This window comes from Vipera berus, assembly GCF_964194415.1.
Source record: "Vipera berus genome assembly, chromosome: 3".
Taxonomy (NCBI): domain Eukaryota; kingdom Metazoa; phylum Chordata; class Lepidosauria; order Squamata; family Viperidae; genus Vipera; species Vipera berus.
Window position 1 is genome coordinate 113,208,785 of NC_138204.1, and position 15,026 is coordinate 113,223,810.

The 15,026-nt window shown below is 41.5% G+C and overlaps 1 protein-coding gene across 1 annotated transcript in view; it reads right to left on the reverse strand.

Annotated features, from left to right (window-relative positions):
* The window catches only part of PAPPA2 (pappalysin 2), a gene marked incomplete at both ends in the record, with an annotated part of 161,357 nt that overhangs the window by 137,883 nt on the left and 8,448 nt on the right, over positions 1–15,026 (reverse strand). Inside the window, one exon of the mRNA XM_081325236.1 lies at positions 6,191–7,250. Coding sequence (XP_081181362.1) covers positions 6,191–7,250 — 1,060 coding nt within the window. The remainder of the gene's footprint in view (positions 1–6,190; positions 7,251–15,026) is intronic.

Sequence of the window (15,026 nt, forward strand, 5' to 3'; positions counted from 1 at the left end):
CCTGGGCAGCAGTCCAGATCATCGGACGGTCACGGGGGGGGGGGGGAAATAGGTGTTTGGGGGCAGACTCAGCTCCGAGTGCGGAGGGTCTCCCTATCTTGACGGTGATTGGGAGAGGCAGAGAGTGTGGGAGCAGAGGGCTTTATCGTTATTGGGGAACGGGCCACCGCTGTCTTCAAGTGGTTGCCTGTTCCCGTCCTCGTTGCTCTTCTCGCTTCCCCGGGGGCATAGGATTGCAGAACCCTGGGCTCAGGTTGGTTTATTTCAACGCCAGGTCTGTGGTGAACAAGGCTCCCCTCATACATGATCTTGTTGAGGAGGAGAACGCGGACCTGGCTTGCATCACGGAGACCTGGCTGGGCCAAGAGGGAGGTGTCCCCCTCTCGGAGTTATGCCCACCGGGCTTCCGGGTGCTTCACCAGCCACAGGCCCAGGGCAGGGGTGGGGGTGTGGCGGTTATTATTAGGGAGAGTCTTTGTTCGCGAGTGGCCACTGTCCCTCAGATAGGCGGGTGTGAATCTCTCCTGTTGAAGTTGGGTCTTGGTGTTCAGTTGGGCCTATTGATTACGTACCTGTCTCCCAGCTACATATCATCGGCCCTGCCCAAGCTCCTCGACGTCTTGCCCAGGTTGGCAATTGAGTTCTCCAGGCTTATAGTTCTAGGGGATTTCAATTTGCCTTCCGTGGGTGAGGCGTCTGAGTTGGCTCGGGAGTTCATGGCTTCCATGACGGCCATGGACCTGACTCAAATAATTCAGGACCCGACTCATAATGGAGGTTACACACTCGACCTGGTTTTTATCTCTGGGCAGTGGATTAATGATCTGGGTAGGGGTGATTTAACCATCCATCCCGTCATGGTCCGATCATTTTCTTCTCCGGCTAGACTTTCAGTACACCACCCCCCGCCGCTAGGAGGCGGAACCAACCAGGTGGTTCCGCCCCAGGTGCCTGATGGACCCTGAGAGGTTCCGGATGGAGCTTGTGATATTTCCTGCTTCCCTTGCCCACGGCTCTGCCGAGGCCCTATTCGCAGCCTGGGAGAGGGCGGCTGCTGGGGCCTTGGATCGAGTTGTGCCTTTGCGGCCTCTGACCTGGCGTGGATCCCGGGTGGCCCCCTGGTTTACCGAGGGACTCTGAGAGATAAAGCGCCGTAAAAGACGCCTAGAGACTCGTTGGAGGTCCAGCAGATCCGAATCTGACCAAACACAGTTGAGAACGTATCTTAAGTCTTACCTAGTGGCGATGGAAGCAGCAAAGTGTGCTTACTTTTCCACTCTCATCGCGTCCGCAGATAACCGCCCAGCCGCCCTGTTTAGAGTGACCCGCTCACTGCTTAATCAGCGACCGAGGGATGACCCCTTGCAGGGTAGGGCTGAGGAATTTGTACAGTATCTGCAGGACAAAATCGCTCAGATCCGGTCTGGTTTGGACTCCGACTGGGTGGAATCCAGCGGAGTAGAAGGGGCAGGTCTTGGTTATACCATCTAGGGTGAGTTTGACCCTGTAGCTTTGGATGATGTGGACAGGATTATGCGCAGACTGAGCGCTACAACCTGTTTACTGGACCCATGTCCCTCCCGGCTAGTTTCAGCTGCCGGGGAGGTGACAGGGGGCTGGCTTCAGGCAGTTGTCAACGCTTCATTGACAGAGGGTGTCTTCCCCTCCGCCTTGAAAGAGGCGGTGGTGAGGCCCCTCTTCAAGAAGCCTGCCTTGGATCTGGCCTCGATGAATAAGTATCGTCCTGTCTCCAACCTTCGCTTTGTAGCGAAGGTTGTTGAGTGTTGTGGCGCATCAGCTTCCACAATTCCTGGATGAAGCAGACTATCTGGACCCATACCAGTCTGGTTTCAGGCCTGGTTACAGCACGGAAACGGCATTGGTCGCACTGGTAGATGATCTCTGGCGGGCCCGGGACAGGGGCTGTTCCTCTGTCCTGGTCCTACTTGACCTCTCAGCGGCTTTTGATACCATCAACCATGGTATCTTGCTGCGACGGCTCAAGGGGTTGGGAGTGGGAGGCACTGTTTTACGGTGGTTCTCCTACCTCTCAGGCCGTTCGCAGTTTGTATTGGCAGGGGGGCAGAGATCCACCCTGAGGCCCCTTTCTTGTGGGGTGCCTCAGGGTTCAGTTCTCTCCCCCCTCCTGTTTAACATCTATATGAAGCCACTGGGTGAGATCATTCGTGGTTTTGGGGTGAGGTATCACCAATATGCGGATGATACCCAGTTGTTCATCTCCACCCCAAACAAACCCAGTGATGCCCTTGACGTGATGTCCCGGTGCGGGTCTGGATGGGAAGGAACAGGCTCAGGCTCAACTCCTCCAAGACTGAGTGGCTGTGGATACTGGCATCTTGTATTGTCCAACATGTTCCATCTCTTTTGATGGGGGGAGGTATTGCCCCCCTCTGAAAGGGCTCGCAACTTGGATGTCCTCCTGGATTCATGGCTTAATTTGGAAGTACATTTAACTGCTGTGACCAGGGGGGCCTTTGCACAGGTTCGCCTGGTGCGCCAGTTGCACCCCTTTTTGGACCGAGATGCCCTATGCGTGGTCACCCATGCCCTTGTCACTTCTCACCTGTATTACTGTAACGCTCTCTACATGGGGCTGCCCTTGAAGTACACCCGGAGGCTTCAGCTGGTGCAAAATGCGGCCGTGCGGGTACTTATGGGAGTTCCTCGATACTCTCATGTTACTTCACTCCTGCGTAAGCTTCATTGGCTTCCGGTTGTCCTCCGGGTGCGATTCAAGGTGCTAGTAATTATCTTTAAAGCCCTACATGGCTTAGGCCTGGCTGTACGCTTTGAAAACAGGAAGCCTCCAGGAGATACTCACGGACAGGTAAACCTCCAGGTTAGCTTGCACTACTTCATTTCGCAAACCTAATTTGGAAGGTGGGCGAAGAGAAGACAAGAGAAGACAAATCTAGTGCCTGGGTTCTGTATCTTGAAAAAACAAGTCACAATTGGTGTATTTGCGAGACCACCTGCTGCCATTGTCAACCTCCCATCACCCGGTTAGCTCCAACAGAGTCGGCCTCCTCAGAGTTCCATCGGTTAAGCAATGCCGGCTGGCGACCCCTAGGAGGAGAGCCTTCTCTGTGGGCGCGCCGACCCTCTGGAATGAACTGCCTCCAGAGCTGCGGATGGCCCCCAACCTTTGGTCCTTCCGCCATGACCTGAAGACATGGATGTTCCAACAAGCGGGCCTGGACTGACTATGGTTTTAAATTTGGTTTTATGGGGTTAAATTACTATGTATTGAACATATCTACTGTTTAATTCTTTTTTAAATTTTGTATTTTCATGTTCTTTTTTAGTTTTTATTGTTGTGAGCCACCCTGAGTCCTTAGGAAGAAGGGCGGCATATAAATATAATAAATCAATCAATCAATCAAATCAATTTCTATCCTTCTCGTTTAAAAAAAAAGAAATTTCATTTATAAGCTAAAACTGACTTGTGGCATTAATTCAAGCATTTTCTACTGGCTTCTGTCAATAAATTCTAATCAACTTTGCACTAAATAATGAACTCTGTGTTAAATATTTGTAGCAGAGCTAATATTTAAATTTAAATATTTTACAAATATATTGTACTTGAGTTTTGTGGCTTACAGTTCATTATGCCAATTTCATAAAATGTCTGTGACTGTTGGAGCATCTACTGGACTATTCATAAATGTTGGTAGCAGCATGGCATAAAGATTATTTCCAGTAATTATAAGTTTAATTTCTTCAGACTCCAGACCCACTAAAAGTGTTCTATGTTAGTTTTGGGAATAGGAATGTTTGTCACTTTTATTGTGCACCTTGCTTCTGACCAACAATTTACCACTAAATACCTGTGACAGTCATATAACAGTTAGGGCAGCTGCAAAAAATCTTGCAACTGATTTGACAATCCCTGACAAATAAACTAAGAGCAATTCAGGACCTAGTAGCCCCCATCAGTATTTGATGCAATTGTTGCTGTTTTCCCAGGAATAGCTCCTAGCTAATATTGTAGCTTTGCTAAAGTTTCCAGCTTCCTTCAGTAAAATGCTCATCTTCCAGGAGGACATTTGCAGAACTCTGGAGGCTGAGAATTGTATTAAGAATTCAGAATCCAACATCTACAGCTCAAAGGCTATACAAATTAATGAAAAGAAAGGAAAAGCCAATCAAACTACTGCTAAAAAATAATGAGTATTATATAGTGTCTTGATGGTATGTGTTTTAGTACATAATAAATGGTATGTGTTTTAGTACATAATAGAAGAGAAATGGTATGTGTTTTAGTACATAATAGCCACCTTAGTAAATTAATTACAAAGCTTATTAGTAAGGTAGCAGCACTAATTGGTTTGTGTTATTACGGTAAGTAACAGAAGAAAGGTATAGCTATATACAACACTATTAAGAAAATACTTCACTTCAGATATAATTATAATAAAAACAACAAAAAAGAAGAAAAAGGCCTCAAAAATTATAAGCAGAATTCCCACTCCACCATCAAACCTATTGGTGAAAAGTCTTTCGCCTTATTTTTTGTTAAAAAATAAAAAGCTACTATTTAAAATGCTGACAAACAACATTTATCAGCAATCCATTGCTGCAAAGCAAAGTAGATTTTATCTTCCAGTGCTGTAAGATAATTCTTTTAGCCAAACCCCATGTCCACAGACTCATTAGGTTTAAAGAGTTGATTAATCCAACAGTGGTGTCCATAGAATATATTACAACAGACAACTTTATAGTCATGGCATTACAACTGCAATGTTCATGATGTACAAAGAGGGTGGACATCAACTGCTAGATTAAGTCCTCTAGAAAGAATTAACTAGTTTTGTGTGAGATGAAGAAATGATGGTCACATAAAACAATTGTATTGTTTCTCAGAAATTTTAGAGCATTTCATCTAGATGTCTTTTAGAAAAATAATTTTAGAGCCCTGAAATTATTTTCCCAAAAGTAAGTCATATCCATTTATAACATTAAGGATATTTCCTTGCAAGATTTTTCTGAAACAATATGATAAACATAGGGTCCTGTAAAATCTAAGTTTTAATTCTGTTTTAATTAGAGATTATTCTTCCTGTGTTTTTGCCATGTTGAACACAATTTATTAGAGAAAAATAAATTAATTTCAGAATCTGTTGCTGATTCTCAATTTAATGTATGGATGGCCAAGTTTTAGTATCAACTTGCCTACTGGCACCTTGCAGGAGACACATGTTCACTTTATGCCCAGCTGTCTAATATCTCTGCAATTTACCTTAAAAAAATCCCTACTTTACATAGTGCTTCCAGCTTCCATCCAATGATGTGTATTAAATTTTGGGGACACTTGTAACAACATGGTTCCTTTCACCCAAGATGTCATCTAATTGGTGTTGTTGGCAGCAAACAAGCAAAATGCTACCCAATTGATCAATTGTTAGTGCAAAAGGCATAGAGTTGGGGAATGCACAGCTCTGGGTCACAGTTTTTGCAACATATGGGGTAGTGAGTTTTCAGTCATGATCTAAAGAAAAATGGTATGCAAGAAAGAAAATATTAACTAAATTATTTGCATATTTTGTTTAGGTATTAAATAAAAGAGTCTACATATCAACTAATCAATTAAAAATATAAAGTATAACTGCTGTTTGGAAATACAAACGTTGTCAACTTCTACTTACATTTATTTACAATGGACTGTACTCAAGAACGAAGTCAAGACTGTTCCTGAATAATGTGTGGATTAACATTAAGGAATTGGAATTGTATGTTTCCACTTGCACAGATATAAACAAATGGAGAAAAGAATGAGGGGAAAGGTAATTTTTCACTAGGAATGTAGACAGTCTTCTACAGTTGTCCAACCATTGTGCCCTCCAAAAACAATAAGTAGGGCAGATTTTATACCACTACAATGATGGCTGGGTAATGCCACAAAGATACTGTAAATCACTATGGAGAAAGACTTTTCCAATGACAGTAAAGCTATTGAAAGCTTCAAGACAATATAAACTAGTGCATTAATAATAACAGCAACACTATAAATTAATGTGGGATAAGCTTTGAGTTATATATCTAGCAGTACATCAATGAAAGAAAAAAACACCACAAATTTTAAAAACAGAAATTTGCACACAAAACTGTAATCTTTGAGAACCTAGAAACCCCCAGAGACTAGCACAGTGCCTTGGCCACTTCTACTTACCTTTGTGGAGAATCTGGATCAAAGCAAGTTTTCCTTACATTAGTTACTTTGGGGTTACAACAGTCTCCATCATCAAAATTGTGCAGCATATTGTTGCACTCCATGTTGCAGACACCATCCCGACGCTCCCAGACATAGCAGCGCCCCAGCCAACGGCAGTCACCACCATCATAGCCTGTCAGTGGGTGCTTGCACTCAGGATTGCAAAACTCATTGCCAATTTTTCCAGGTTCACAGTTCATTAGAATCACACGGTAGCGGAGCAATGAATTATATACTTTGTGAATTCTAAGTTGCCAGGTGATGTTATAGCGGCTAAAGGCCTCATTCAGGGCTTGGTGCTGGTGGGCAATCTGTTCATCACTCACAGTAGGATGGAGACCATCATCATCATAGATATTGACAACCCGATAGTGCACTACTTTCTCATTCCGTAGCGGCCAGTGGCTGTTGTAATGAGATATCAATTCCACATTATCACAGGCAGTCTGTCCACAGAGGGGGGGTGTAAGCGGAGATAGAACTTGAGGTTCTGGTCTATATATCATCTCTACTTGTGGGTAGACTCCATCCTTAAATGTTACCCACTGCTGCTGCAAATGGCTGAACTTTGCACTGAGCAGTAAAGAAGGTTTTCTTTCTTCAAACTTTCCCAGGAAGGCCCTCTGGAGTTTCTCTTGGGGCATAGCAATGTTCCAAAGGCCCAGTAGGGCCAGGTAGCCTCGGAAGTTGTGTCCATCTGAGTTGCTGCCTCCCAGGATCAAAGTGCGGCAAGAGGCCATGAAAGGACTGTGAAGGTCACCAGATTGCTGGGAACTGCGAGCTACCCGCTTGCCATTGACATACAGAAGCATTTCCTTCCCACTGTAAGTGGCTGCCACATGAGTCCATGTATGGAGCTGGTAACGGTGGTATGCCAATATAGTGGCAGATTTCTTGATACGGTCTGTACGGAGTGAGAAGAAGAAACGGGCATTCTTTCTTCCAGGATTCTCCTCCGAACTGATGCCCAAAGTCCATCCCTTATCATTGCCAATGTGAGAGCAATTGTCAAATACACCTAAATGGAGAGGACAGAGAGAAAAAAGGGGGAAAGAATGCAATATAGGAATGCTAGTAAAAGTATTATATCTTCTCCCATCACCACATGGCATAGTTATAGCAAACTTACATATTTAAACCGATTGGAATGAGATTTCCCACCTACCCCCCAAGACTCTTGGAAATTGAAAATGATTTGTCTAATGGCTTAGGTTAAAAAAAAGAAGTAGACACTATTTGCATATCACACCGCATCAAGTACTGTATTTAAATTGTTCAGCTTTGCAGCCAGCCTTATTTCTTTGCCAGTGGAGCTATCCAGAGAATTGGTGCTGACTGAGCAAGTAAAACCCCAGAGGAGCATTAGAGCAAATGGCTCATGCTGACAATTCCTGGGTCTCAGTCCCATCTGTCTTTCCTATCCTGTGGTATTCATTCTTCTTCTAGAAAACAAATACTTAATGCAATTGCTTGCTGAGACAGCTGGCTGTACTGGGGAACATCACTCTTCATTCCGTAATTAGGCCACCTGCAAGTACTTTTGCATAATATATTCCTATTTAGTGTTGTTAGTAATATTCATTATTATATGCAAGATAAACAAAAGGTGGCAAATATTAAATTACAGTGACACAGAGATGTTTCCAAGTATACATTCTTGGCAGCTAGAAAGATGCCATTTGAATTAAATAAAGTAAAATTTGAAATATTCCAAATGGCTCATTAATGTGATGAAATGTAAAATATACTTCACTGGGACTCCTTGTAAGCTACTTACTGTTCTCCTTATAACCAATAATTTGGGGTCTTGAATTGGGAATCTTGTAGATGAGACCAGAACATTTGTGAACAGGACTACATCTAGTTAGGTCCAAAGAAAGACAGAATAAGAATATATGAAGTAGCCACTGATTATGGGATTAGTATAGAATACCTTACCTCAAAGTCTTAATCATCTACCTAATTAATAGAATACAGCCTTCTGCTGGAAAAACACATACCAGCTCCACATAATGCCTGCCCTTAACACTCACAAAGGTTTCCCAAAGGTCACACTTACAAACTTATAAATACAGATAAAAACAATGCAATGTTTTATCTGTATATATACAGTAAATGTAAGGGACGCGGTGGCTCAGTGGGTTGGGACACTGAGCTTGTCGATCAGAAGGTCGGCAGTTTGGCGGGTCAAATCCCAAGTGCCGCGTAACAGAGTGAGCACCTGTTACTCGTCCCAGCTTCTGCCAACCTAGCAGTTCGAAAGCACGTAAAAATGCAAGTAGAAAAATAGGGACCACTACGGTGGGAAGGTAACAGCGTTCCGTGCTCCTTTTGCGTCTAGTCATGCCGGCCAAGCACTGGCTCTTTAGCTTTGAAATGGAGATGAGCACCGGCCCCTAGAGTTGGAAATGACTAACACGCATGTGCGGGGGAGCCTTTACCTTAACCTTTTATACAGTAAATACATTGCTACGACCATTACCTATCCTGTCATTCAAGAGTGGAGCAGTTAACTATTTTAGCACATGCAAAAATAAAACTCCAAAGATATTTTCAAGGTCTATAAAATGTACTAATGAAGAAGAAAATAGAGGCCAAAAATCTCAAAAATACCTGCATCTTCATTTCCTTAATTGTTCAAATATTAACACGGTAGGAAAAAAATAAGAAACTATTTTTCAACCTTGAATTCCAATTACTTTCCCAGATTATCTGGAATTCAGTAATGTGGAGGAAAAATCTATAAATGTTGGAGCCAAAACATTTGGTGATTAAAACCTGGCTCTCACACAGGATATAAGAAGGTGAATATTTGAATCTCTGAAAAATGACCAGTTCTTCTGACATTTGTACTAAATGCAAATTGCAAGATATTTCAATCACAACTCTATTCTTCTTCATATGAAACTAAATAGTATGGTTGAGAAATAACAACATGTAACTGGAGGGGAAAGGTAAATGTGCCCCTTAGTATGTTTTGTTTACTCTGAATAGTTTTAAATGTTGAATTGTTATTTGCATTTCATGAATCATGAGGTTATGAATATTGCTTCCAAAAAGAAGAGTTATAAGGTACTTGACAGCAAAACATGTTAATATATTCCTATAGGAAATTTTATTCTGTTTCTGACCATTTCCTAAGCTTTTAGTAAAAACAGTTCACATACCTACAGTTTAAGAAATGTTGCTTAATCTAGTAAAATAATTCTAGTGTTAAACGTTCTGTGGCAACAAGCAGCTTCTCCAATGGAAGCTTTCATCAGCTGACAAAGTTATCAAAATACCTGATTATCATTGCTCCAAAGCAGTGTTTCTCAAAGTGTGGTCTGTGTACCACTGGGTGACCCGTCAATATCTGCTAGATGATCTGCTACAGTCTCTCAGATGAACGAAACAAATATATTATGGTTCATTTACCCAGAGAAGATGATGCCAACAAAACTACTTTTACTTAAGTCAGAATAAAAGAATTTAACTACAGTACAGCTTTTTTTTGTCACCGGGAATCAGATGGCATATCAATTTATTATTATGGCTGGTCACATACTCAATAAACTCTGTTTAGACTGGATTTGGCATTTTTATCCACCTTTCGAGTCCTTCCCAAGGACCAGTATCTACATGTTGTTTTTTGCTGGTGTTAAAGGTATCATTGCAGGATGTAAGCTGTCCCAAGGTAATGCTGCTTTTGCAATTGACTGATGGCAATTTTGTCAATGCTGATGGTGTTCAAGTGGTGCTCTGGTTGTTTTGCGATTGCACTCAAGGCGCCTATTATTTTTGGTACTACCTTTGTTTTCCTTTGCCACCATTGTTCTACTTCTATTTGCAGATCCTTGTATTTTATTATTTTCTCCAGCTCTTTTTCTTCTATTCTGCTGTCTCCAGGTATTGCCACACCACTATCCAGAAATCTTTCACCTCTTTTATCAACAATTGTTAAGTCTGGCATTTTATGTGGTAGATGGCTATCTGTTTGAATTCTAAAGTCCCAGAGCACTTTAGGTACTTTATTTTCTATTATTTTATTTTATTGTCCCAACAGCTGCTGCTAAGCTTGTAAGCCGCCCTGAGTCTTCGGAGAAGGGCGGGATATAAATGTAATAAAAATAAAAAATAAAATAAAAAAACAGTTCTTCCTTGCAGGCAAATGGCATTTTTTACAGAATTAATATTATATTATGTATTGTATTGTATTGTAATATATAATAAAAAATAAAGGTGTCATTGTAGGATATAAGTTGTTCCAAGTAAAACTGCCTTTTGCAATTGATTGATGATGATTTTGTCAATGTCAACGGTGTTCAATTATTAAATATTAAAGGCCTTTAAAATTAAGGGGAAGGCATACACAAAGAAAACTATATAATTATAATATTTATTTGCTGGAATATATGAATTCTCATATCACTAAAAGATTTATTTATTTGCCTCCAACCTCTCAGTTCAAGTGACTTTGAGGTAAACATATGTTTATTTAGTCATTCATGATTACAAAGTTTGAGAAATACTACTCTAAGCTTGCATAAACTTTCTATCATAGTCTCACAGAATTCTGTTTACAGTCTAAGCTTCTCTTTTAAGGATTAAAGACATCATACTAAGCACAAGTGTCAACGCTGCTAACATTGGATGTTCTTGCTTTGACAACAGATGGAAATGCAGCCATTTTCTCTATGCTTTTAGAATTAGTTGGTGCTGAGAGGGGGAATAGAGATGAGAGTCCAGCTAGTCATAACAATAATAACTCAGCCGTGGGAACTCAAGGACATTGGGCCCAGAGCTGATAGTGTTTTGGTGGGTTGGAGAGCTGGGGAGAAAGCCTGCACTTCAAGCTAATTGGGGGATGTGATTTATGACTGTTTATTGGAGGAGGGTATTGTACTTTGTTACTTTGTATCCAGGGGAGGGGAATTTAGTTTTGGGTTCAGCTATGTAGAGCTCATACTTTGTTTCTCGAATAAAAGATTCTTTAAGGTAAACAATGCTTCAAAGTTCTTTTGAAGGGTTTCATCTGTTGGAACCATGACAATGAGAACATATTTTCCCCCTTCCTCATTACATGAGCATTGGCATACACAGTAAATTAAATAATACAGGAATGTCTATCATGCATATTTTTCTCAATATTACTGAGGGGGGGAAAATTGGACCAAAACCTCCAGGAATAGAGACACATTTATTTTCCTAAATAATTTATGTCACAATATTTAACTGGAGGAATATATTAAGCTATTTATTTATTTATATCTATCTATATAACCACTCAGGCAGAAAACAAATAAAAGCTAGAATCACAATCAATAATATTAAAGTATCAAAAAAGAAAGAACAAATATTTTTTATTTTATTTTAATCCCATTTATATCCTGCCCTTCTCCGAAGACTCAGGGCGGCTTACAATTTAAGCACAAACCAATGTGCTTAGCAATAGCCTTCATTCTATGTATATGCCTGCTTTATTAGGGCTTTCGCCCCCCCCCCCACCGGCATTATTACAAAGTCAGCTAATTGCCCCCAACAATCTGGGTCCTCATTTTACCTACCTCAGAAGGATGGAAGGCTGAGTCAACCTTGAGCCTGGTGGGATGCGAACCTGAACTAATTGCAGGCAGCTGGTGTTACTTAAGGAGGCATTAGCCCACTGCTCCACCAAGGCTCATCCCAATTGACTCTCAATCTTCATTTTAATCCAGATTAACTCTGTACTTGTTTGTACAGATGCATCTTCATTGGCTGTCATTGAACAATTACATGAAACGATAGGGGCAACTTTTTGCTGTTTCCTCCTGATTATTTTATTATCTTGTCCTAGTACACAAATATCTGAGTGGATCAAAATCCTGCTTGCAAATTTCTCAAAATTGTTTCCACAGATCCTTCATTGCTATAATCAGGAAGTGACAAACATGCTTCCTTCTCTTGTTGTCATTTCAACTTCGACGCCATACTGTGCTAAAGCTTTTCTTGCTACAGACTCAGCTATTCCTGCTCTGAAAACCCAGAGAATCTGCTTTGGAAAATCTCAGAATGTTTTCAGGGTCTTGTCTCAGAAACCTAGCCAGCAAGTGAGAAGATGGCCAGGAATGTGTCTGAAGATGGGATCAGAGAGTTCTACTCCAGCAACAGCTTTTTAAAATGGTAATATACAACTTTACTGAACAAGCAGTTCCCATAATCAGACAGCCAGCAAAATGGGAGGTCAGCAAAGGAACAGGTAAACAGGAAGTAGAAGCAGAAGAACCAAGAGACAGGATTTAAATGCAAAAATACTTGGTACAAATCTAACTCAACCATTTCTCATTTTGCAAAAGATGTCACAGAGAGACAATTTCTTGCATCTCCAGCCAGCCAGCCTTGTGTCCCAAATATCTCCTCCAGGAAAACTAGTGGGGTTGCTACTGAAGCCAACTCAAGAACAAACAATCCTAAACTGGATTAATAAGAGACAACTGGTATTTATGAAAAAAGGAGAGATACTAATATAAAACTGAGGCTGGGGCTCTTAGCAAAGGTTGCTCAAGAAAAGTCACCATCTCCCTACAAGTTCCTCTTGACAAGTCAGAAATCCATACATTTTAATGACACCTGCTTCCATAATTATCTTTCACCCACTTCTACATTTTCCCTTTCATTTGTTCCACATTATTTCCATCTCTTCAGGCCCTTTCCCCACATTTCTCTTTTACATATTCAGTCACATATTTCTCAAGGCATGTTAGGACAACATAATCCTGTACTAGTAACTCACTTCTCCCCTTTTTCTACCAACTGACTTGAGCATTCAGAATGAAAATAAATAGGCTATTCTCATTGCCCAACAGGGAAATCTATCTATCTATCTATCTATCTATCTATCTATCTATCTATCTATCTATCTATCTATCTATCTATCTATCTATCTACATCCCACCTTCATTATATTTACAAATAACCCAGCTCACTTTCATTGAACTCATTGTCTCTCACAGCATGGTGTGAAATGTTGGAAGAAAGGTGTTCTTTCAGGACCATAATCTTCTAATAGTTTTTGCCTTCATGGTGTTAAAGATAAAGAACAACAAGACCTTATGCTTTGGGACGGTAGCTTCTTTTTCCTTAATCCTTTCCTTTGGAAAGTTTGAGATCTCTGGCTAATTGCTAGGTACAGTACATCTCTCCATTTTTGTATAGTAGATATCTTTCTATTGTTAAATACATGGATTTTTGTTTTGTTTTTTTAAAAAGTCTGTCCTGGGGAAAATAGCTACTAGGACGATCAGGTGCTTGTAGGAACTGCTCTGTTCTAAACTGGAAAAGGCTTCTTTCCACATACTAAAATCTTCAAGCCCTATACCAGAGGTAGGCAACCTCAGCTCTTTTATGACTCGTGGACTTCAACTCCCAGAATTCCTGAACCAGCACAGCTGGCTTAGGAATTCTGGGAGTTGAAGTCCACGAGTCATAAAAGAGCCGAGGTTGCCTACCCCTGCCCTATACCATGAAAGGCCATTTTGGAAACTACAGATGCTTTCTTCTCTTACTGCTTCTTCCACCCCGTTTTTCCCTACCCATGTTACTGTTTTTCTATTGTTGCATCTATTAGTTCTGATGCCTCCTCCACCTGTTTTCAAAAATGGTAGCAATTACTTTTGCAGATGAAAGGAGGAATGAGAAATCTGGCCCATGACATAAGATTCAGCAGTTAGTTCATGCCTCAGATATGAATAATTTATGCTCACAATTTCAAGCAAGCCAAAAACCTCTCCTCCTGTACTGCTTAGCCTCTTTTTTAAAAAAAATGAAACACACAAAACCATGTGGTTTAAATTATTGTTACTGGTCCTGTACTCTTTATTGTACATTCAATTAGGAATGAGCTGAACTGAAAGATGAAAATGCTCCAAGCTTATTATTCCTCCTCGTTTTGATCTTACCCATTTCTACATTTAATGACTGGATATATTTAGGATGCCCATAAACCAAAGACAGCAGGATGCTGAACAGTTAATATTTTTGACAGAATTGGCTTGCCATCTTCTGCACATCTACTAAAGATGCAGGAAGTCATCTTTATTTGCACATGTGCTTGGGTTGCTTCAAGCCTTTCCAGTAATACAATGTTTGCTTATATTTAAAGTGATGGGACCACATGTATCAACCCAAGAACAATGGTTCCTGTCATCCTTCACCAGAACAGAGGTGGCAAACCTATGGCACGTGTGCCAGAGGCGGCACTCAGAGCCCTCTCTGTGGGCACACGCACCGTCGCCCCAGCCCCGCCTCTCCCTGCAGCCCCCCCAGAGGAGAGTCACTCCCGGGTGCGAACCACGCGGAGCAGTGCAGCCAAGGACATGGCAGCCGGGCAGCGGGGACAAGACTCCACCCTCATGACCCGTCACGTTCAGTTGATGCTACAGGGTGCAGGTGGAGGGCGTGGCTGCCACAGTGCTGTTGGGCCATCTGGGCAATTTGCTGCAGTGGGCCGTGGAGGCAGTGGGTGGCCCTGCAGGTGGGCAGGGCTGGTTTTTGGGCACTCGGTCTCTAAAAGGTTCGCCATCACTGATATAGACCATCAGGATCCAGCAGTAGTGTGACAAATGGCTGGTTCCAGAGACAGTAATATTACTGCCTGCAGATTACTGGGACTTTTCTAAGGCTTCTGGATTCTGTAGACTTAGCTTGATCCAGGAAAGTTCTTCTTTGCACAACCAGAATCTCACAAGAAATATTTGTTTTTAACTATTACTTTCCTCTCAGTTATAGATTCTTTTTTCACTTGACGTATTTAGAAATTTAGAAAAGTAAAAAAGAA